At 49.8% G+C, this 24283-nt stretch overlaps 1 protein-coding gene across 1 annotated transcript in view; it reads left to right on the top strand.

The window, feature by feature from the left end:
- EHD1 (EH domain containing 1) overlaps nucleotides 1–24283 on the top strand; it is a 29354-nt gene that overhangs the window by 1454 nt on the left and 3617 nt on the right. The window contains exons 2-4 of the mRNA XM_028709968.2: nucleotides 8057–8154; nucleotides 22498–22910; nucleotides 24097–24261. Coding sequence (XP_028565801.1) covers nucleotides 8057–8154; nucleotides 22498–22910; nucleotides 24097–24261 — 676 coding nt within the window. The remainder of the gene's footprint in view (nucleotides 1–8056; nucleotides 8155–22497; nucleotides 22911–24096; nucleotides 24262–24283) is intronic.

The raw sequence follows: 24283 nt of genomic DNA, 5'->3' as shown, positions 1-24283 counted from the left end.
GCGGCTCAGTCATGCTGGTCACATGACCCGGAAGCTGTACGCCGGCTCCCTCAGCCAATAAAGCGAGATGAGCGCCGCAACCCCAGAGTTGTCCGTGACTGGATCTAATGGTCAGGGGTCCCTTTACCTAGGGGCACAGCCGGCCCTGAGGTTGGGCGGAGTGGAGTGACCACCTTAGGCGGCTGATGTACCGGGGTGGGCAGCATCCCTCCTCTTTTGGAGGACAGAGCTGTCTGGGTGCTTCTCATTAACCTTCTGCCGCCTGGTGACATCGGGGTGGCATTACCCCATTGCCGGCACTGGAATCTAGTTGATCCCTGGAGATTGGGCTGGGAAACCTTGGGCAAGTCACCTGTTTTTCATCCTAATCAGCCCTGCAGGGTGGTTGTTAATTGGAGGTAATGTTTTACCTTGAACAACTTTGGGAAGAGGTGGGGTGCTGTACCATATCAAATGCAAGCGGGAAATTAAAATTTCCCTAAAGGAAGATGAGCAAGGAAACTTATTTTGTGGTGGGGAGAGTGTTGCAGTGCAGCCTCCTCTGAATAGGTCCACACCATACATTTAGAGCACACCAGGGAATCTTGGGAGCTGTAGTTACCTCCTCACAACACACTTATAACAAACTACAGTTCCCAGGATTCTTTGGGGGTAGAGTCACTTGTGTTAAGTATGTCCTCTGGCCGTGCTTTCAATACATGGTGTGGATCTACTGTCAATAATCTTGCTCTGCCTTCTTTTCTCTCCCTGGCTTACGCCCAGGTAGTAGTGGATGTGGATCCTGCTGCTCACTTTTTGGAGCTCTGCATCCTGCAGCTGGTAGATCCAAAAGTGCAACCCGCCCAATTCCACTTTCTTTTCCAGCCTGACTTGGTGCCCTGGCTGTGCCCAGTCAGCCAGCCCTGCTGCCAGCCTGGGCTTTTAGGGCGCTGTCCCTTCCTTCCGCCCTCTCCCATCTGTCTTTGGCAGGCAGATTTAAAGAGCAGCAGAAATCCCCTCTTTGGCTCGCACGCCCAGCCAGTTCCCAGACTGGAGGGGGAAGAGTTATTGAGGCCTAGCAGTGTAGCTCAGGCCCCACCCCCCTGCCAGAGCAGAGGGGCTTTTCAAGCCTTTTCCAAAGGAACAAAACTACAAAAATGGCCAAGTAAAAGCCTTTCATTTGATAGCTGTGTGTGCATTGTCAGTGGTAAAATGCAGGCACCCCAGGATCTGTTTTGTCAGGTGGGGGTTTAGGCCAGTACTTTTCCTCCCCCCCCCCCCCCTCAAGCTCCTGTCCTGCTGAGGCATCACAGAGCTCTTAGAAGTGGGGCTGGCAAGGTTAAACTTGTGGGCTGGCATTCTGGAGCATCTTTTATTTATAGCATCTGTTGTTCTTGCTCTTAAGTGATGTTCAGAAGTGAGGGCTGGTCTTTTCCATGGAATCCTGATTTGGGGGAGAAAACAAGGGAGGAAGGGGTGGAACCTGCGGCTGGCTGCAGCCCTGAAGAAGAGGACCCCCCCCCCCCGTCCACGCTACAAAAGTTTGTTGCAGATCCCACTCGTTTGGTTTTTATTTTTATTCATTTAACTGGATTTGTATACTGCTTAATCATCAAAACTTCCAATCAATTTACATAAAGTCTAAAATCTGGTAACAAATACCGGTGAAGCCAGAAGTTAAAAACAAGCTGACCTAAACATTTTTAAAATATGCATATACATAATTTGATGCAGTTACATGCAGTGGACCCTCGAGTTACGTACCGCTCTGGATACATAACTTTCAGGTTGCGAACGTGGCAAACCCGGAAGTGTATACTGCCAGGTTTTGCTGCATGCGCAGAAGTGCTCTGTACACCGTGCGCAGAAGCAGCGCCTCCAGTTACGGACTTTTCAGGTTAAGTACAGACCCCCAGAACGGATTTAATTTGTATCCAGAAGGTCCACTGTATTAAAATGTGTGTCAAATGTACATGTCTGGATAGGTCTGCCTAATCCAGGTTCTTAAAGGCAAAGGGACCCCTGACCATTAGGTCCAATCGTGGCCGACTCTGGGGTTGCGGCACTCATCTCGCTTTATTGGCCGAGGGAGCCGGCGTACAGCTTCCGGGTCATGTGGCCAGCATGACTAAGCCGCTTCTGGCAAACCAGAGCAGCACACGGAAATGCCGTTTACCTTCCCGCTGGAGTGGTACCTATTTATCTACTTGCCAGGTTCTTAGCAGGCACCAAAAATACAGCAAAGATGCCTGTCTAATGTCAGTGGATGGGGAGTTCTAAAATTTAGATGCAGTCGCCCTGAAGGATCAAATTCCTTGCATCCGTGGAACAAAAGCATTTGTAGAAGTCCCAGTTCTGCAGTCAAGGGGGTGCATGTGTGGGGCAAGGTGATCTTTTAAGTAAGCTTGTCCCACGCTGTTGAGAGAGCCTTGTATACAAAGAATAACCCTTTGAGTTTAGTCCACTAACAAACCAGCAGCCAGTGCACATTTCTGAGCAGGTATGCCGACAGGGTCTGCTCCACTCATCAACCACGCTGCAGCATTCTGCACTAACCACACTTTCTGGGTCAAGCGCAAAGGAGGCCCCACATGAAGTGTATTGCAGCAGTCCAGTCCTAAAGTCACCGCTACTGTGGTCAAGCTTACCTGATCCAGGAATTACCTCCTGTGTTGCTGATAAATTCGTTTCGTTCTAAATTCTTTCCGCCATACAGCAGGGGTGGTGTGAACTTCTAGGTTTTTTTGCCTCTGATACAACGCTCTTGTGGTGATGGACTTTTCATTCCCTGGACCTTGGGTTCAATCAGAAATTGCCCTGATTTCCAAGGGGAGTGGTCCTCCTGCAGCCCCAATCCCTCTAGTGTGCCCTGGAATTTTGCACAGGAAGGGTGCGCTGGGAAGATTGGAGCAAGTGTTTGCAAAGTCTGACACTGCCCCAAGCGGTCTCTTTAAGGGCCCTTTTGAGCCCCGAAGCATCTGAGATCGGATTCCTCACCAGTCACGAGTTAATGCTGCCGAAAGTCTGTTTCAGGAGAGCAGGGTCAACACAAAGAGGGATTGTTAGTTCCTGCTGGGTCTCCCTGCGACCTCCGGCAGACTTAGGGGCGGCTTGCAACTCCGGCAGATTCCCTTGCTAGCAAAACAGTCTGGGAGTTCAGAGGAGGAATTTGGGCCTCCTAGTTAATTTTACACCCTGACAGTGTTTACACTTTTGTTCCACTCCCGCTTGACCTCTGTAGTGTTTAGATTGGTAAGCCAGAAATCTCCCTGAGCAAGGTTGGTACGCTTTGCAGACTCCGCGCGTGGCTTTCAACTAGCTCTGAGCAAAGGATGCTTTCTTGCCACAAGCTAAGATACCTGGTCCATCTGGCTTGCTAGTGGCTGTGCTGCCTGGCGGTGGTGGGTTTGCCGAACAGGTGTCTCAACCAGCACCGTCCGGAAATGTGGGGATTGAACCTTGGACCTGAGCAAAGCTTGTGCTCTTCCGCTGGGGGCATGGCCCTTCCGAAAACTGTTTGTTTTGAAAAGCTACATCCCTAATCTTTGTGTGGGGCCAGCTTAGCATTTTGTATCCAGTCCTCCTTGCACCCTGAGAAGTTTGGTCATGCTGTTGGGGTGGCTGGCTGCCAACTGGATGCTTTTGGGGAATTTTATCTACAGACGGCTTTGCCTGGCTTGCCCTACACAGAATTGTGTGGTGGGGAGGGCTGTTAAAGCCACATTCACTCCATACATTTAAAGCAGGGTTTCGCCGACTTGGCTCTCCATCTGTTTTTGGACTACAGTTCCCACCATCCCTGGCCACTGGTCCTGCTAGCTAGGGCTGATGGGAGTTGTAGTCCAACAACAGCTGGAGAGGCCCAAGTTTGGGAGACTCTGATTTAAAGCGCTAGGGTGCCGCTTTAAAAAGTCATGGGTTCCTCCCCAAGGAATTATGGGAGCTGCTGTTTGTTAAGGGTGTGGAGACTTTGAAGGACACTGCCAATTCCCCTTGCAGAGTTACAGACCCCTGGGAAGATGGACTGGCTGTTAAGCCACTCAAGGAGGGGTCTCCTCACAACTCTCAGCATCCCGAACAAACAGCTCCTATGTTGCTTTGGAGGAAGAAGCCATGGTTACTTAAAGTGGTATCGTGGTGCTTTAAATGTATGATAAAGGTAAAGGGACCCCTGACCATTAGGTCCAGTTGTGACTGACTCTGGGGTTGCGGCACTTATCTCGCTTTATTGGCCAAGGGAGCCAGCGTACAGCTTTCGGGTCATGTGGCCGGCATGACTAAGCCGCTTCTGGCGAACCAGCGCAGCGCACGGAAACGCCGTTTACTTTCCCGCCGGAGTGGTACCTATTTATCTACTTGCACTTTGACGTGCTTTTGAACTGCTAGGTTGGCAGGAGCTGGGACTGAACAACAGGAGCTCACCCCGTCGCGGGGATTCGAACCGCTAACCTTCCGATCGGCAAGTCCTAGGCTCTGTGGTTTAACCCTCAGCGCCACCCGCGTCCCTAATGTATGGTTTGCTCGTGGCTTAATACCTAACTCCTTTCTCCTTCTGCTTTCACCCTCTGCTGCGCCCAGTAATCTGAGAAGGCTTCCCAGTCAAATGCTGTAGGTGTAGGTTGAATCCATAGTCCTTCTGGAGGCAGGATCGTGTTGGCCAAGCAGAGGGGGGCCCAGGACGGGAGGTGCCTTATCTCCAGAGGATCCTTACAAGATTATCCGAGGCAGCCTGCCAGTGTCCTTGATGACGGCTGACCTCCCCGTACCCTTGGCTTAGGACCTCTGTACAGGTGGAGCGCAGGCCGCGCGTTCAGGAGTTGGATTTGTGCACAGCCGTTTGTGGGTTAAGCCGGGGCTGCGCAAGGAGGGACTGATGCAGGGAGGAAGAGGTGGCCTTTGGTCTTTGTTGCCTTCCCTGCTGCTTGCGGGGAGAAGGCGGGAGCAAATTCCAAAGCAGCAGCAGGAGCAGCAGCCCTGCAAATCTGTCTCTGCAATATTCCAAAGCTCATCTTTTCTAGTTGCAGTGCTGAGCACCAAGGAGGCAGAGGTGCCTCTCGCTCCCATGCTGGGCTGTGCAGGAAAGCATTCTGTGCGGGACTTGACATCTTTCCGCAGGGCCTGCAAGACAGAGCTGTTCCGCCTGGCCTTTGGTTTGGACTCAGTCTGACCCTTATGTTTCCCTCCCCTTATGGTTTTGATCTGTGGGCTATTATTAAAATGAAGTTGCATTTTAAATTGTATTTTAACATGTATTTTAAATTGTCCCCCACCCATTATGTTTTTATTGTAATTTTACTGGTGTTAGCCACCCTGAGCCTGGCTCTGGCCGGGGAGGGCGGGGTATAAATAAAAAATTATTATTATTATTTCCGCAAGGGCGGGGGATGGATCAGGCAAGGATGTCTTGAGCATTTCGGGAGAGGGGAAGCGGCCCCATCTCTCTTGGCGGAAGGACATGGGAAGCTGCTTTCTTCTGAGTCCATCTATCTCAGTGCTGCCCACACTGACTGGCAGCAATGCCAGGGTTTCAGGCAGGGAGCCTCTCCCAGCCCTCCCTGCAGATGCCGTTGGGAGGACTGAACCCGGGGCCTTCTGCATACAAGAGCTATGGCCCCTGAGAGGTGCTTTGAGACAGAGGGCAGGGAATGCTCTGGTGGCAAAGTCAGCAGTGACTGAAAGTTCAGGCTACGTACTGAGATGTTCACCCTCTTCCTTCCTCGTAGAATTGTAGAGTTGGAAGAGGCCGTGTGGGTCTAGCCCAACCCTCTGCAGAGGAGGGATTTTTCGCCCAACGTGGGTATTGAACCCATGAACCTAATTTTTGACTTCTGAGAACAGCACAGGCCTCGGTGCCTTGATGCGTTGCTCACTTAGTCTCTGTCCATGTCAAAGATGGCCTTGATGGGAGGAGAACTGTTGTGTATCAGGAGCTGGGATAGCCGGCTGAGACTCTGGCCTAATCCACACTGTACTTTTAAAGCAGTATCATGTCACTTTAAACAGAAACAGTTTCCCTCAAAGTATCCTGAGAGCTGAAGTTTGTTCAGCGTCCCAAGAATTGGGAGCTACAATTCCCAGAGTGGTTTCCCTCTTTCCATGAAACTCTGGGAATTATAGCTCTTTGGGGAGAATTGGGTTCCCCTAGGAACCCTCCACACCCGTAACAAACGACAGCTCCCAGGATTCTTTGGGGGAAGAAGCCATGGTTGTTTAAGGTGGTCTGATACCGCTTTAAATGTGGAGTGCAGATGGGACATTCTTTCCAGGTCTAAAGGTGCTGCGTTGGGTTTGGTCTCCAGGCAAAATACCCTTCAGTCAGCCGCTGGAACAAGATACCCTGGAGACCAAATTGGTGGGGGTGGCAGCGGTGGTGTTCTGGACTTTATAACCAGCTCACAGGCCTGGTCTCTAGCTCAAGGGGAGTGGAGGAACCTGACCGCCTTCCCCTGATGTTGTTAGATTTCCTAGCACCCATCAGCCGCAGCAGCCATCATGAACAACATGTCTAGGAAGATGGTTTGCAGTTGCACAATATATTTTAGGTTTTCTTCGAGTTCCCCATCCCTGGGCGAAAGGAACTTGTCCACCTGAGCCCCGTCGATTGCCGCAACTCCTACCTTGCCCAAATCTTCCTGTTGTGTCCTGTGGTCATGCCTTCCTCCTTGTGAAATCAAGAGGAAGCATTTTTGAAAAGCAGAAGGTCTGGCTCTTGACAACCTCAACACAATTCTGGGGTGCAAATCCTGTGTCTCACACAGGGTCCGGGAAGCTTGGGGAAGGGCCTTTGCTGTGAGGGTGCCCGCTCTGCATGCAGGAAGGTCCCAGCTTCAAATCCCACAAGCATCTCTCTAGTCATTGGTAAGAAGAGCGGAGAAGACTCTCTTCCTGAGAGCTGCTGTCGATGGTCCCGGTAGATGGTCTCAGGCTAGGCCTAAGGCAGTCGCCTGCATCCTTCGTTGACACCCCAACATCCCTGCTGAAAGTTAAGGGTCCAAGTGGATCAACTCTCCGTGGAACAGTGACATCCTCTCTTTCTATGTATTTTTTAAAAAAATATATAATGCCATCAGTATTTGCAAGTGTCTGGCTCATTTAAGATTACATAGAACCTTTATTCTCATTAATGAATGAAACTCATGGTGGGGGGAACACTTTTATTTTTAATGAATCTTTATTATTTGTAAAGGGAATATTTGTATGAGTTAATGCTTTATTATCACCTTGGAGCTGTTTCGTATCTTTGGGCTTTTGTCCTTCCAGGCTTTGACTCTTTAAGATTATAATCTCTTGATTCTTCGTTATGTTTGCAAAAAATCAATGAAATAAAATGAAAAGTTTTCTCAGTTGCCAGTAAGGAAATACACAAGTTGCAGCCACACGATTTATTGAATCAGAAATAAAACCTAACCAGAGGGGAAAGGTGTGTGGTCTGTGGTTTCAAAGGGTTTGATGGTCTAAATCAAAACAGTGGCAAGTTCATACTTAAAATAAGATTAGAATGTAACCTTGGGCTGTACTAAATCCAGACACCTAGACCTGTGGGACCTGACTTTGTTTGTGGATGAAACAAATGAGAAAAAATGGCAAAGCACTTTGGCCCCGGGACAAATTTAGCTCATGTGAGTCCCACCCCCTGCCCCCCAAGAAGGGCGATTTGCCAAGTCTTGAAATACCAATAATTGTCTAGATTATTGAGGTTAAAGGGCTTCCAAAACTTGGTGATTATGCCCTGGGCCACCGTCAGAAGGTTCAACATCAGTTCCCTGTTGTTGTGGTCTTGATCCGAATCTGCAAACAAGTTCAAGGGAGCCCGGCAAGTGGAGGGGGTGAATTGTTTCTCGAGTTATCTTCCACTCATTCTCGTGGCACCCTTCTCTTTGTGGGTGGTGCCACATGAAGGTGGGTGCTGGAGGGTGGGAGGCCCCACTTTGAAACGTGGCTCAACTCTATGAAGCGGTTAGCTCTGTTGCCCAAAAAGTGTGGCGAGGGGGACAGGCAGGGAGCCACGTCTGCCTCCCTATGCTTGCTTTTTCGGCTGAGACAAATGGCTTAACAGTCCTCTCCTCCCTCCACGTAGGTTCATGTGTGCCCAGCTGCCCAACCCAGTCCTGGACAGCATCAGCATAATTGACACCCCTGGAATCCTGTCTGGAGAGAAGCAGCGGATAAGCAGAGGTAACACTTGGGCTGAATCTAGACATATATTTTAAAAAACACACACTGTGAAATTGCTTTTTTAAAAAAGTTTTAAAAGATATATTGAATTTCCCATTAGCTCGCCATCGCCACCTAGGGTCACATTTGGTAATGCACTTAAAACACACTTCGAACATTATATTTCCAGCTGTATAGCCGAGTCCTTGGGGGCCGGGTGTGCAAGAACTTGATGTTTCTTTGCTGGGGGTTTTGCAGGGCTCTTATGTTTCTATGAGGGTGGTCCCATCTTCTTGGTCAGACAGGCCTCATAGCAACAGCCCCACCATCTTACCTGAGTGAGCTTCAGAATATTAGCACCTGTCCAACCTGCTACAGGCGCTTGTTCAGCAAGTCCCAAGACCTGGACGGAAGAGAGCTGAGCAGTGCTGGTATACCAAGGGCACTTTGCACCAGATCCTTGGGCGAACTGACTCAGCGGCTTCATGTAGGTCTTCCTGGGTGGCTGCTGTGGAACACCATGGTACTAAGACTAGAACCAATTTGCTGAATAGGAGGAGCATGACCTACAGGGGCACAGTTTCCCAATTCCCAGCCCTGTCCAGAAGGATAGCCTCCTCAAAAGTATTGAAAGCAGCTACGCTCCCAGTGATGTTCCTCCATCAGTGTAACATGGGAGGTCCGGAGGGTATCAACATGAGAACGGGGCCTTTTCAGTGATGGCTCCCTGCTTGTAGAATGCTCTCCTGGGGGAAGCTTGCCTGGCACCAACCTTACATAGCTTCAGGCACTAGGCGAAAACGTTTCTTTTCTGCCAGGCCTTTGGCTTCTAATTCGCTGCGGCCTCCTTGAGTGAGTGGGATGTTCTAATCCTGCCTTTAAAAAATAGGATTGTCCTCTAGAGTTTTTTTAATGCTGGCTTTAATATATGTGTCTGTTTGTTTGCTGTAAGCTGCCTTGTGTTACTTGGGTATTAAAAAAAACAACTGACCAATAAATTTCTTTTATAATGGTAACAGAATCTGGGTCAGAAAGCTCAATTTGATATGACTCTCGATGCCTGGAGCTATGTTGCCTCCTTTCCCACCCAAGCTCCTTGCCCGGAAAGGAAGATCTGGGGCTGTCCCAATAAAACAAACGTTCAGGAACAGAGGATAGTTTTTTAAAAGAGGGGCTGCCTGACCACCTCCCCAGTTGGGGGCGGTGGGTTTTCTAACCCTTGGTTGTAAGCGGTGGGTTTAAAATTAGGAGGGTTGCTTCGATGGGGTACATAATCTGGGAGGTGGAATGTACGCCCAGCGTGTTGTGGCTTCTTAAGTGAAATGTTCTGTCCTTGGGAGGGGCAGAGAAGAGCCTTCCCTCTCCCCCCCCCCCGCCTTTGGCCTATAGCCCGTGTCTCCTGGCCAAGTTCAGGCCTCCTTGGAGGAAACTCCCCCCCCCCCATTCCCCTTGCTGAAGTTTCCAGGCATAGCTTGAAAATATGTGGCTGGCACGAGAAGGGTGTTCTAGGTGGTGTACATAACTCGCCAGGAAGGAGCAGCATTCCTGATGCCTGGGGAGTGTCGCTGCCCCCCTCTCCTTGGGCCTGGGGCAAGCGGAGACGGCGTCTCGTGCTGCGCTGATAGCGAAACTCTGCTCCTGCCAAGCAGATGGACGGCAGCTAAAAATAGCTGCCTTCTTCCCAGGCTCCTGTCTCGGGGGCCATCTTCCCTCTGCCTGTCCTACTACGTCTTGAGACACACCCCAGTTTGGCTTCCATCATCTCCTGGCTGTGCTATGGCTGTGCTTTCCAGGTGGGGGGCCTAGCACCTCTGCTGCCTTTGGGGTTGGGAGAAGGGAAGGGAACCAGGCCTTGCCCCAGAGGAGAGGTTATAGGGAGATGGAGGGGCCCTTTGCTGTCCTGGTGCCCGAGTGGGACAGAAGTGAAACATGTGTCTTATTGCAGGCTTGGAAATTTGACTTTTCTCCTTGCCCTGCTATCAGGAAGTGCTGCAGATGAGCGATAAGGCTCCACTTGACCCCAGCAAGTAAGAAACCAGGATGTGGTGGTCAATGAGCTTTGGTTTAGCAAATGAGCGCTCATACACATTATTATTTTTTAAAACTATCCTTTAATATATGGAATCTCGCAGTCACCGAGAAAGTAGCTCGCAAACTTCATGTGCTCATGAAGAACCTATAAAACGCTTTTATAAAGTTTGGTGGACCTTTGTGTCTTACGCATCAACTAACAACTTACACGACCTGCACGTAGAAAAGAAATAATGGACTGATTTAATATCTATTTAAATTGGTTGTATTAACTGTACTGACCTGTACTGTATGAGTATCTTTTCAGTGGCTTCCCAACTTTTTGGGGGGGTGTGGATGTGTTTTCTTCACTTCTTGTTGTTGCCTGCAAAAAGAATAATTGTATAATGGTCTAACTCTTGGGAGGCTTAGTTTGCTCCGAATCAAGCAGTCTCAGCCAACTCCTGCCCTTGCGGAGCCAGACCTCTATGCGTGCCTTCTGTGCCCTTTGCCCTCTCTCACAGAGATTTGTGGCCAAGCCAGTCTGAGCTCTGCTGGGAGCTGGATTCCCTTCTGGTGCTGGTCTGGCAGGGGCCTCCCAGAGGGTGCTCAGGAGCCGTTCTGCTGAGCCCCGGAGGGCAAAACAAGTGTGTGTCAATCCCCTCCGTCACGTTCCACAGGCATAGGGAGACAAGGATGTGGCAGTGGATGGGCTGTTGTGCTTCAGGGTATCTTGCGTCCTGATCTCTGCCACCGGCAAGGTGACCAAGTCCCCTGCCTCGCAGAAAGAACGCTGCGGCAAGAGGAAGACCAATGTGGCCCTAGGCGTTGGCCGGTGAGCTTAGAGATGCTTCCGTGTTCGCTCTCCTCTCCTCTGCCCTCCTCATTCGTTTTTCCTTTTATAGCTTGTCTAATAGATGGTGAGCCGCCGGCAGGAAGAGGAACTGTTGTATGTTTTGCTGATCGTAAGCTTTTGTGCTTAGCAGCAGCCTTAAGATGAAGTATCTTACAGCCCTTCAGGTACGCAGGCAGAATGCTGCAGAAAAAGTAGCCTGGCTATCTCAGTTGGGTGTGCAGGAAATGCTAGTGGCATTTCAGAAGCCAGGGAGACAGGATTGATTTTGTCAACCTCTGTCACTATTATACCTGCTGGAGCAAAAGACCCCCCCCCCCCAATTTATTGCACCTTGTTCCCAGTGTCAGGGGGTGGGGATCCAGTTCCCTTTCCAGCACTGGATTTCCAAGACAGGATCATCTGTGAAGCTGGCCAGCCTTTGATGATGCTTTGGGAGTAAACGTGAACGAGTGTATAGGATTAGTTCAACTTAGAGCCTTGGTGCTCTGGTTTGTTTTGTATTCTGTTTCAAGGTTCTGCCTGCTTTCCCGATACCTTTGTTTCCTATTTAAGTTTCTTAATTTGACCGCTGAACTGTGTGTGGTTGGCAGCCTCCAGGTTTCTGAATCCCCATGCGCCCAGACACCTGGCCTTCAAGCTACTGGGAGTTTGGGATTGGCATTGTAAGCAGACCAGCACACTCTTCTGTGGGTCTGGGAGGGAGTCTGGACTTCCGCTACACTCTGAGCAAACCACAAAGGTGCAGTCTGGACTCAGGAGTCCTGGCTCACCGGCTCAGAACCTTTTAAATAAGTAATTGCTTTAGCACATCCCAGCTTCCCTTCTCTCTGGGATTTCAGGAGTGAAAGGGTGGGTGACATCGACGCCAGGCTGCTGTGTCACAGTTGGGCATCCGAGAGGCTGGGAGAGGCTTTCTGGAGCACCCCTGCTTCGTCACACCTTCCAGCTCTACAATTCCATTATCAATCTTATTTATTTTCATATATGCCCCTGTGTTCACCGCCAAGGTAATTTTTATGTGCAGTGCTTTGCAGATTCTTAAAATAAGATACCAGTAAACTCGGAAAGCCCCGCATTCCTGGCTGTTTGCTTTGCAAAGTGTCTCTGGGCGTGTGGGGCAGTGGTGGGACTTCTCTTCCGCCCCCTGCCCCAATCACTCGCCCTGCTTCCACCTTCCTGCCTGGAACACGGGAAGGAATGGGGAACAGGGTGTCCGGCTATTGCCTCCCAGGCCACCGCCCCCCCACCTCCTTTTGCTTTTCCTCCTTGCTGCATCTCTGGTCTCCTCTGTTGGCAGGGAGCCTTTTGCAAAACGGTGGGTGTGGCTGTCCGGTGATGTCAACGCTTTTTGCAGTGACTCACAGGAAGTTGGAATTCTTAACCCCTATTGTTTTTCACGAGGGTTGGGAGGGCCTCACTTTTTCCACACCTCGTCCAGGCCAGGAAGTTTAGCCTGCGAGAGGTTTACCTGGAAATGTTTCAGGGAATCCAAAAGGTGGGAAAGCTTTTCTGGGATGGTGATTCAGAGTGTGTGTGTGTGTATATATAGAGGGGGGAAACCATTTGAGGTATCCCCTTGCAAAACCTTCCTTCCTTCCTCCTTCTCCTCAGACGTTCCAAAGGGAGATCTGGAAAAGGGAAGCTCTCTTGCCCTGAGTCAGGCCACTGAGTCACCTGACCCAGTGCTATCTGCAGAGACTGGCTGTGCTGGTTCTCTGGGGTTTCAGCGCCAGGCCTTCCCCCACGTGAGTTCAACTGGGGATCCTTTGTGCGCAAGGCAAGGTGTTCTTCCCGTCGGCTCCGTTTGCCTCCCTCCCTGGCACTGGTGCTTTCTCTCGGCCTGGAATAGCTTAACTTCCCCAAATGACACTTCCATTCCAGGAAGCAAGATGTGCACATCAGCATGGGGAAAGTTCCCCCTTTTCAGATGAATTGGAAATCACAGGGGTTTCTTATTTCTTCTTTTTTTTTGCAAACAAAGGTGATTCTGCTGTGGGGGAGATTTGGCACATTCTGGCCTCCCTCTTCCCCTTGCAGCATCTGAGAGCGATAAGCCTGCGGTGTCTGCTTCCCATCTCTCGCCAGCCTCCGTTGGCCGCCCTGAATTCTGCTCCTGGGCTGGGGCTGGCATGACCACCGTTTCTCTCTTGCAGCTGAGCTTTCGAATGCCAATAAAGTGGTACTTCGAGTTACAAACGCCTCAGGTTACAAACGCTTCAGGTTACAAACATCGCTAACCTGGAAGAGTTACCTCGAGTTGAGAACTTTGCCCCAGGATGAGAACGGAAATCGTGTGCTGCCGATGCAAGTTCATAGCGTGGCTTTTGGAGCACGAGGAGAGTGCCTCTGAGCATGCATGAAGTGCACACCCCCTCATTGCCTGCAGTGTACAAGCCAGGGAAGCTGAGCTGCAGGGTGGCTTGTTGTGGTAGGAATGTGAGCAGAAGGGTTTGTGAAAGCCTAGTTTGGTATGATATGTGCCACTCTGGGGCAGGGATAGAGGTGGGTGTGGGGAGGGGGAGAGGGAGGCGACATCCCTCTCTGCACTGGAGGGCACCCAACCCTGGCCTGTGGGAAAACCTTGGCCCTTGGTGACCTCCTGCCTGGCAGCCAAGTAACCCCGCCTGGAAGCTGCCCTTGGGAAAGTTCCTCTACAGCTGGTGAGCCACAACTTCCCTTCTCAGTTACAATGAGTGTGTTCCTTCCACCGAATATCTGATGTAATAAACAAAAATCTGCCCTTATTCCCTTATAGAGAGGCCTTATAGAGTCCTTTGTAGGTTCTCCATCAGAGAAAAGAACAGAGGCCAGCCAGAGAATATTGAGAAGCAAAGCAGCTCGTAAGGCTGATCTTTATTGAACTGTTGCATCAGGGTCCTCCCCCCACACGCAGGAAAGGAGGAGGATCCAGAACCCAGGTGTGCCCGCCCTTATATAGACACTTTAAATTCTCTGCCCTGGAGCTCAAGACCACCTCTCCATACATCACAGAAGGGGTGTAACCCAAGACCACCCCCTACAAACATCATACCTACATCACAGAAAAGGTGGTCTACAACAGAAATTTGAATGGTGTTGTTTTTCCTGTCTGCCAGGTTATCTGATAATGCCTTATCTCAGTGTTCCCCAACCTTGGGACTCCAGCTGTTTTTGGACTACAATTCCCATCATCCTTGACCACTGGTCTTGCTAGCGAGGGATGATGGGAGTTGTAGTCCAAAAACAGCTGGAGGCCCAAGGTTGGGGAACACTGCACTTATCTGATTGACTTTCCTGGTAGTTTGGCCATTCCTTTGAGATGGTGATTTCCTAATTCCTGAGGCAATGGGAAGGTTCTCTCACCCCCTCCTTGCAGAGAAAACATTTGGTCAGTTTGGGAGTCAAAATGGCTCCAGACATGTGGTTCCCATATCTATGTATGTGCTAGATTGGTACATTTATGAACATTTATTATATATATAAAAGACCTTAAATTTTTTATTTCACTGAAAAAAAGGAAGAAATTCCCCAGTCTCGCTTCATGCAGAAATCACCCGGCTGGTGCCTGATGTCTAATTCTCACTGCTGCCGCTCAAAGTTAGCCCTTCGAAGAGTGGACAGAGAAAGGTTTTTTTCCTTCCTCTCTCGTAACACGAGAAGTCGTGGGCACCCAGTGCTGGAAGATTCAGGAAAGGTGATAGCACTTCTTTGCCTAGTTCAGAGTTAACCTGTGGAACTCCCTCCCACAGTGATGGCCGCCAACCTAGATGGCTTTAAAAAGGGGAATAGACAAATTCATGGGTCAGAGGACCCTCTGTGACTACTAGCCGCAATGGCTCTGCTCGGCTTTCGCCGTTGGAGGCAGCGCTGCTGGGCCATCAGTCTGAAATCCACCAGGTTCTCCTGAAATTCTTGCGAGTTTCAGCCCCCGCTTCCAAGGGATGGTGGGATTTCTCCCTTTTCACTACCCTGATTATCATGAGTTAAAAGCCTCTGCTAGCAGCTATGGGACTCTGATCCCGGAGCAGCTGAACTGGAAAGGAATGCAGATGCCTTTCTCTGTGAATTGCCGTCTCTGCTGCACCAGGACCTCCATTATTCTGAGTTCTGGATGTGTATGGAGGCGGGGGCTGTCATCCCGTCTGCCCTGAGTTGGGGCCTCAAGCAAGACCCATAGCTGAGTGGCAGGGCACCTCTCCTGCTTGCAGAAGGCTGGGAACCCTACCCGTCCCAGGAACAGTGGGAGAGCTGCCAGCAGTGACCCCAGACTCTTAGGTACAATTGGAGCAGCAATGATTCTGAATTCCAGTTTCTGGAAACCACAAGAGGGGAGAGGGCCTTGTGCCAGGGTCCTGCTTGCAGATTTCCCACAAGCTGGCCCCCACGAGGACAGAATGATAGACTAGATGGGCCACCAGCCTGATCCAGCGGAGTTGTCTTACGTTCTTACACTTTCCTTTAAGTATGTCTTAGGGTTAGGAAGCAAAATGTGCAAGGACCCTTCTAGGTGATTTCTGTGAGATGAGGCAGCCTTGCTGCTCCTACCTTTCAGGATTTTTTAGCCAGTGAGCAACATTGGGGTTGTGACTGACGTGTGAGTTGTTTGGACACCAGGCTATAGAATCTCTAGGGTCCCAAAGAACTGCTGTCTGTCCCCCCATCAGTCGCTGTACTCTTTCTGTTTGTCTTGTTCTCTAGTCCTTGGAAAAGGCAAACTATGTAAATTCCAAGCAACCAACATGCCTCTTTCCTGTGGTGGGTTTGTCTGAGATGAGGTACTTCCTAGAAGTCATTTTCTGCAAGCTCTACTCCAAAATAATTTTGAGTGGATGTTAAAAAAATCCACCCCACTTCCGGTCACTAATGCATAGCTGTCAACGTTCTCCTTTTTTTAAGGGTAATTCCCTTATTCTGAATAGGATTCCTTGCAAGAAAAGGGAAAAGTTGACAGCTATGCACTGATGTAAAATTTGAAAACTTCGCAAAGAGGCTTAGCCATGTCTATGTATGAGCATAAGAGCAAGCACTCATTAAGAATTCACGTCACTGTTATTAACTTTATTACCCACAGGCCCCAGGATGGGTTACAACAAATTAAAATTCAGAATTATAAACCATTGAAGCAAATCCCACTCAGGAATATGGTTAACTTACAGTGCAATTATGTACATGTCCGCTCAGAAATAACTTTCTTTAACTAAAAACAATAGTTAAGACATCATAACACATTTAGAACCAGCGATTAAAGTACAGAATGCCCAGTGTCTTGCCTCATCTGCACCTTAGTTCTCAAAGGCCCGTCTGAACAGGAAACTCTTAGCCAGTCCAACCTCCCTTGGGAGGGAATCCCTCAATCTGGGAGCAGCTACAGAAAAGGCCCCGCCAAATACTACCACCCCCAGGCCTACTTCTTGTGTTGATGGGACTGAGAAGGGGCTCACCCAAGGATCTTGGCACCCAGGCAGGTTCATCCAGAACCCTCTGGGTGAAATTGGACTACAGCTCCCATCATCCCTGGCCATGTTGGCTGGGGCAACAGTATCTGGAGGACCAGAGATCTTCTCCACCCTGTTCTGGGGCTCTCACTACACCGTCTAGGAGAGCTTCCTGTCTGATTTATGAGCTTTGGCTGATTCTCCAGCTACGACCGTTCCTGACCCACTGTAATCCACGCACTGGTAACCTCAAGGCCAGACTACTGCAATACGCTCTATGTGGGGCTGCCCTTGGAAGCTCCAGACGGTGCGGAATGTGGTGGCCAGACTGCTGATGGAGGCATCTTTCTGACAACACCCTTGTTAAAACATCTGCACTGGCTGCCCATCTGCTACTGAGCCAGGTTCAAGGTCCTTGTATTAATGTACAAAGCCTTGAGCAACTTAGGTCCAGAGTACCTAAGAGGACACTGAGATCATCCACAGGAGTGTTGGTGGCTGGTCCCAGGGTTGGTGAGGCACATGTGACGACAACAACAACAACAACAAGTAAACAAGCCTTTACTGTCATTGGCTCCGGTGTCGTTCCTCTTCATTCCACCTCCATGTGGAATGTCTGTGGAATGTGGAGTTGTGGAATGCTCTGCCACTAGAGATTCCACAAGACGCCTTCGGTTTCCTGTATTAAACGCCTACTGAAAACTTTTCTGTTCTGTCAGGCTCATGCAGGCAATTAAGAATGAATGGATCTTTCCATAATCGTTAGCTGATTTCAACTTTGTTAGGTTTATCATTTGGCCTTTATATAGATGCAGTAATTGTTGTAAACCGCTCTGGTACATTTTTTTAATGAATATTAGTGTATAGATAAATAAAATAAATGTCTGGGAGCTTTGCGCAGTCAGGGAGAGAGATTCAGCTTCTCTTGTTCAGCCTTCCTCCTTGTGTGAAGCTCTGTTAGCAAGAGTGAACAGGCTCTGCAAATGCAGCTGCTCATCTCTCCCTCCCAAAGTCAGCCCCCCCCCCCCTTCCTGTTTTCAACCCATTGTCTGTAAATTGGCTGACTTTGGCACCAGATGAGCAGATAAAAGATTGTCAGGGCAGGAGATCTAGCTGAGCACAGCAGGGCCACAAGCATCTAGCCAGTCCAGAGCAAGGGGACAATTCTGGGCTTAGGGTTAAAACCCAGAGGCAGGTTCAGGCAAGCCAACAAGGGGAGGGGGGAATTCTTCAGATGTGCTCAGACTTGCAAGGGTGGACCTGAAGCAGGTCTTAGTCTCTTTTTTTCAGTAGGTTGAAACCGGCTTCTGACCCATTTAACAGCCAAAAAAAAGGCCTCTTGACCACCCCTAAATAGCTGAGCCAAGTTATCAAGGCATACCCTCCAACATTTCTCTGATGAAAATTTGTTGTTGTTGTTTAGTCGTGTCCAACTCTTCGTGACCCCATGGACCAGAGCACGTCAGGTACTCCTGTCTTCCACTGCCTCCCATAGTTTGGTCAGACTCATGTTTGTAGCTTCGAGAACACTGTCCAACCATCTTGTCCTCTGTCGTCCCCTTTTCCTTGTGCCCTCCATCTTTCCCAACATCAGGGTCTTTTCCAGGGAGTCTTCTCTTCTCATGAGGTGGCCAAAGTATTGGAGCCTCAGCTTCAGGATCTGTCCTTCCAGTGGGACATCCTATTCAATTATTATTATTACTATTACTAATTATTATTAATGTTGCTGTTTATACCTCACCCATCTGACTGGGTTTGCCGCAGCCACTCTGGGCCACTTCCAACATGAATAAAAACATAATAAAACATTAAACATTAAAAAACCTTCCCTATACAGGGCTGCCTTCAGGTGGCTCAGGGGTCAGATAACTCCCTAACCTCCTCCCATGTCTCCGATGGGAATAGAGACGTCCTAAGGAAAAGCGGGACATTCCTGGATCAAATCAGAAACTGTAATGGCTTCTGTAAATCTGGGACTGTCCCTGGAAAATAGGGACACTTGGAGGGTCTGTCAAGCTATCTGTGGCTACTAACTACCATGCTGTGCCTCTGTGGTCAGAGGCAGTAAATGCTTCCGAATACTAGTTGCTGGAAAGCACAGGAGGGGAGAGGAATCTTGTGCTCTTGAGTTCTGTTTGCCAGTTTCCCACTGGGGCATCTGGTTTGGCTGCTGTGAGAACAGGATGCTGGGCTTGATGGGCCGCCATTGGCCTGATCCAGCCGGGCTCATCTGATGTATATTTGGGGGAACCTCTGGCCAGTGTCCTGGGCTGGCCGCATTTGCATTTCTTGCAGTGTCTCAAACTTTGGGTCCCCAGCTGTTGTCGGACTACAACTCCCATCATCCCTGACCACTAGTCCTACCTAGCTAAGGATGATGGGAGTTGTAGTCCAGCAACAGCTGGGGACCCAGATTTGAGAAACACTGCAACGCTATGGATTGGCTGGTGACTGTCGAATCCCTTGAGGCGGGAGCCCAACATCACCAGCCCATCTGTGAAGTTAGAGAAATGCAAACTCAGCCAGCCCACAATAACCAGATTGTGCCTTTCTGAGCTTTGCTTTTCTTCAGCTGTAGAACAGGACTGCATGCTTCAGTGCTGACAAAACATTTCTCTTCCTTTTCTAAAACAGTTACTCTTGTGATTAGCCTTGCAGAAGCCATTTCTTTCAACTGCTCCTCTCAGACTTCCTCGCGTGTAAAGCAGGAGTGTTGACAGGTGGTTGTTTTTTTGATGGGGGTGTTCCTTCAGCTCCACTGGCCAGCTGAGATTTCTGTTTTGGAATGCAGTACGATTGCATCTTATGCAGAGATTCTGTTCCAATGAAGGTTCCATGTACACATGAACATTGTGTGTACATTGTGAATCCCCCATACTCTGTGAGAGCCAGCATGCTGAGCAGGCCTTGCCCCTCCAAGCAAGGCAGAGAGCTAAAAGTTGTTCCCCTAGCTCTTCTCCAAAATCTTCCTCCTATTTTAGTCTTAATGAGATAAGGGGAGAGGTGGCCAATTGTTGTGAAGGTTTTATATAGTTTGAAAACAATTCCCTTTAGGATAATACTGGTTTTAAATGGTTAGTTGATGTGGTTGTCATAAGACTGTAGAGATGGAAGTGTTAGAAAATCGGGTATATAAGCTAGGCGCCAAATGGCTCCGTAAACCAGGGTTACAGTCGCCAAAGTGGAACGCCTAGCTGCCATTTAGGGCGCAGATGCCTCAAAGTTGCATCCTGGCACCTGGGCATCTTCACTTGGTCACAAGTGGCCGATTGTTGTTGTTGTTTAGTCGTGTCCGACTCTTTGTGACCCCATGGACCAGAGCACGCCATGCACTCCTGCCTTCCACTGCCTCCCGCAGTTTGGTCAAACTCATGCTGGCAGCTTCGAGAACACTGTCCAACCAACTCATCCTGTGTTGTCCCCTTCTCCTTGTGCCCTCCATCTTTCCCAGGGTCTTTTCCAGGGAGTCTTCTCTTCTCGTGAGGTGGCCAAAGTATTGGAGCCTCAGCTTCAGGATCTGTCCTTCCAGTGAGCACTCAGGGCTGATTTCCTTCAGAATGGATAGGTTTGATCTTCTTGCAGTCCACGGGACTCTCAAGAGTCTCCTCCAGCACCATAATTCAAAAGCATCAATTCTTCGGCGGTCAGCCTTCTTTATGGTCCAGCTCTCACTTCCATACATCACTACTGGGAAAACCATACCTTTAACTATACGGACGTTTATTGGCAAGGTGATGCCTCTGCTTTTTAAGATGCTGTCTAGGTTAGTCATTGCTTTTCTCCCAAGAAAAGTGGCTGATATCCAGGTACAAAATGCGCCTGGCAAATTTCAAACACTGCCTGCAATGCCACACATTGCCATGTTTTTCCTGCAGCAAACTTAATCACAGCTGCCCCTCAGGAAACGGTATATGCTTGCTATATCTCATGTTGTAGTTTCAGAGATGCAGCAGAGACTGGGCTCCATCTTGTTTCCAGCTTTATACACAATGTGTGTGTTTTGAGTCCAAGTGCAGGGAAGTTGGGGGCCCTGCTTGGAAATGTAAACGGGGGAAACCCCATTGAGCAGAAGTGCCTGTAAGCAGCATTGTGCTTCCTGTTAACCCCTCTGTGCTGGGAAACTGGATTGGCTGTCCAGTGCACAGGCGGGGGTGTTGTGGTGGCTCTGGGGAGTTCTCCAAAATGGTAAGAATAGGCTTGGGGGCACAGGCGAAGAAGAGATGTCTTCAGTCCTTTATTTTTTATTTTTTTCAAAGCACCATTTAGAAGCAACAGTCAATATTCAACAATCTCTTTTCACACACACCGGGAGAGAGAGAGAGAGAAGAACCATATGTCTAACTACATTTAACTTTTAACCTTAAGTTTTTCAGCAAAAGTATCATCCCACAAACCTCCACATGTCCCCAGAGCCCATAAGCCACGTTCCATCGATGTTACATATGTAATAAAACCAAGCCGGGCTGATTGAAAAGTGGTGGTGGTTTTTGTCTGCATGACTCTCTTGGATGCGGGTTGTCTGTTGCTCCATAAGACCAATGGTCCCAGCGTTGTGAGGTCCAGATCTCAAAACAGAACTGCATTTAGTGTCTTCCAATACCTTTCAAATGGGACGCGGGTGGCGCTGTGGGTTAAACCACAGAGCCTAGGACTTGCTGATCAGAAGGTTGGCGGTTTGAATCCCCGTGACGGGGTGAGCTCCTGTTGCTTGGTTCCTGCTCCTGCCAACTTATCAGTTCAAAAGCACCTCAAAGTGCAAGTAGATAAATAGGGACCGCTCTGGCGGGAAGGTAAACGGCGTTTCCGTGCGCTGCTCTGGTTCGCCAGAAGCGGCTTAGTCATGCTGACCACATGACCTGGAAGCTGTATGCCGGATCCCTCGGCCAATAAAGCAAGATGAGCGCCGCAACTCCAGAGTCGGTCACGACTGGACTTGATGATCAGGGTCCCTTTACCTTTACTAATACCTTTCAATGGATAGCAAGCCATGCTGCTGCCTTTATATCTCCAGCCAGGAATTTATATTTTAGCTTGTAGCATGGAAGGTTAAAGGTGGGCCTGCCTTGCCTCTACTGCCTTGTCTCCACTTGGATCAGCTCCCTGAATTGTACACTGCTGCAGATCTCCCTTGGGATCCACCCAGGATGGCAACCCGCCTTGCTTCTCAGCTGGTCCTTTTTGAGTTAACAGGCTGCTTTTAGGGGGTGGGGTGGGGGGTTAGTCTGTCGAAGAAAGCATACAGCTCACAAAAACTGTTTATAAAATCCAATAGTACAAGCACCGTGTACATGTTTAAAAAACCGAGGCCAATTAAAATAAATAAATAAAAAGGCTGTCCGTGCAAGAACAAGTCTCTGAAATGCAGCCTAGATTAAGGAAAAGGCAGCACAAAATAAATGAGGCTTTTGGAAACACAGCTTAAAATAAATTTGGACACCTAGGAGGGAAGGAGAGGCTGGGTCTACACTGACTGACAGCTGCGGCTCTCCAGGGGGTCAGGCTGGGGGTGTTCGTACCTGGCGATGCTCGTGGGGATTGAACTGGAGGCCTTCTGCATGCAGGACAGGTATCCTCTGCCCATGAGCTCCAGACCCTCCCCTTTCATGCTATAGATCAGTGCTTCCCAACTGGTGCTCTGTGGACCGCAGGGGGTCCACGTAACCCACCCATGGCACCATTGACATAACAAAAACTGCCATACAGATATCGAAAGGTTCAGAAGCAAAAGGTCCATAGCTTGGCTTTTGAAAAACAGGGGTCCATAGTACTTAGCTAACTGGGAACCACTAGACTGATGTGAGCTTAATCTGCAAATATTTTCCAAGTCTGTTTTGCTGCCCTGCAGATGACTGCATGCAAGTCTTGAAACACCCGGACAGGTATTAGTCCTGGAAGACAACACTTTATACTTGGCAGTTGTTTCAATAAAATTTGCATCACCAGTTAGCTCAGCTGGTGTTGATAATGCCAAGGTCGCAGTTTCAATCCCCATAGGGGCGGCCTGCGTATTCCTGCATTGCAGGGGGTTGGGGGCCCTTCCGACTCTCTGATTCTATGCCGCCTTCCTCTCCCCCCCCCCCCCAGGCTACGACTTTGCGGCAGTCCTGGAGTGGTTTGCAGAGCGGGTGGACCGCATCATCCTCCTCTTTGACGCCCACAAGCTGGACATCTCGGACGAGTTCTCCGAGGTGATCAAGGCCCTGAAGAACCACGAGGACAAGATCCGGGTGGTGCTGAACAAGGCGGACCAGATTGAGACGCAGCAGCTGATGCGGGTCTACGGTGCCCTCATGTGGTCGCTGGGCAAGATCATCAACACGCCCGAGGTGGTGCGTGTCTACATTGGCTCCTTCTGGTCCCACCCGCTCCTCATCCCGGACAACCGGAAGCTCTTCGAGGCGGAGGAGCAAGACCTCTTCAAGGACATCCAGTCCCTCCCGCGAAACGCCGCCTTAAGAAAGCTCAACGACCTCATCAAGCGGGCCAGGCTGGCCAAGGTGGGTGCCCGTCCCCAGGGGGTGGGGGAGCTTTTTCCTGTCCTTCAAGGCTGGGGAGGTGTGCTCCGGCTGCCCAGTGATGGAGGAAGGGTGCCCGTCCCAGGTGGCTCCCTGGATTGCAGGGGAGAAAGCTTTCAGTCTGTTTCTTAGCACAATTCAAAGTGTTGGTGCTGACCTTTAAAGCCCTAAACGGCCTCAGCCCTGTATACCTGAAGGAGTGGTACCACCTCCCTTGTCCAGCCCAGACACTGAGGTCCAGATTGGAGGGCCTTCTGGCGGTTCCCTCACTGTGAGAAGTGCGGTTAAAGGGAACCAGGCAGAGGGCCTTCTCGGTAGTGGCGCCCACCCTGTGGAACGCCCTCCTGTCAGATGTCAAGGAAATAAACAACTATCTGACTTCTAGAAGACATCTGTAGGCAGCCCTATACAGTGGTACCTCGGGTTACATATGCTTGAGGTTACAGACTTACTAACCCAGAAATAGTACCTTGGGTTAAGAACTTTGCTTCAGGCTGAGAACAGAAATCATGGTCTGACGGTGCGGCAGCAGTGGGAGGCTCCATTAGCTAAAGTGGTGCTTCAGGTTAAGAACAGTTTCAGGTTAAGAAAGGACCTCTGGAACGAATTAAGTACTTAACCCGAGGTACCACTGTATTGGGAAAATTTTAACATTTGATGTTCTCAGGTGTTTTTATATTTTGTGGGAGGACGCCCAGAGTGGCTGGGGCCACCCAGTCAGATGGGCAGCATTTTATTTTAATTTAATCAAGGGCAGAGGGCCCATTGGTTCACCCTCATCCAATGTCCTGTTTAGGTCAGTGGTCTTCAGCTTCTCGAGAGCCGGGACTCCTCTGTAGCAGGATGGGACCCATTTCCAAGGGCAAAAGTGGGGCCCTTGGGGTTGGCATGGCATGGGCAGGGCTGTCCTTCTGTTGAAGACCAGTTATCTAGCCCAGGTGTGGGGAGCCGGTCTCCCTCCAGATATTGCTGGACTCTAACTCCCATCAGCCTCAGGACACCCGACCCAAAAGCCAGGGGTGATGGGATTTGTAGTCCAGCAATATCTGGAGGGAGACAGGCTCCCCACACCAGGCCTAGTCTCGCCCATCTTTTATTTATTTTTGCAGCCGCTTTTGTCACCTGCAGTTGTTGAGTTCTCAGCCTCTGCTCTCCACCCCCCTTGCAGGTCCATGCCTACATCATCAGCTCCTTGAAGAAGGAGATGCCCAACGTCTTCGGGAAAGAGAGCAAGAAGAAGGAGCTGGTGAGCAACCTGGGGGAGATCTACCTGAAGATCGAGAGGGAGCACCAGATCTCGCCGGGGGATTTCCCCAACCTCAGGAAAATGCAGGTATGGAGGGATGTTGTTGACC

The sequence above is a fragment of the Podarcis muralis genome, chromosome 16 (genome assembly GCF_964188315.1).
Source record: "Podarcis muralis chromosome 16, rPodMur119.hap1.1, whole genome shotgun sequence".
Lineage (NCBI taxonomy): Eukaryota > Metazoa > Chordata > Lepidosauria > Squamata > Lacertidae > Podarcis > Podarcis muralis.
Note: the sequence above shows the minus strand (reverse complement) of the source record. Positions and strands in the feature narration are given on the sequence as shown.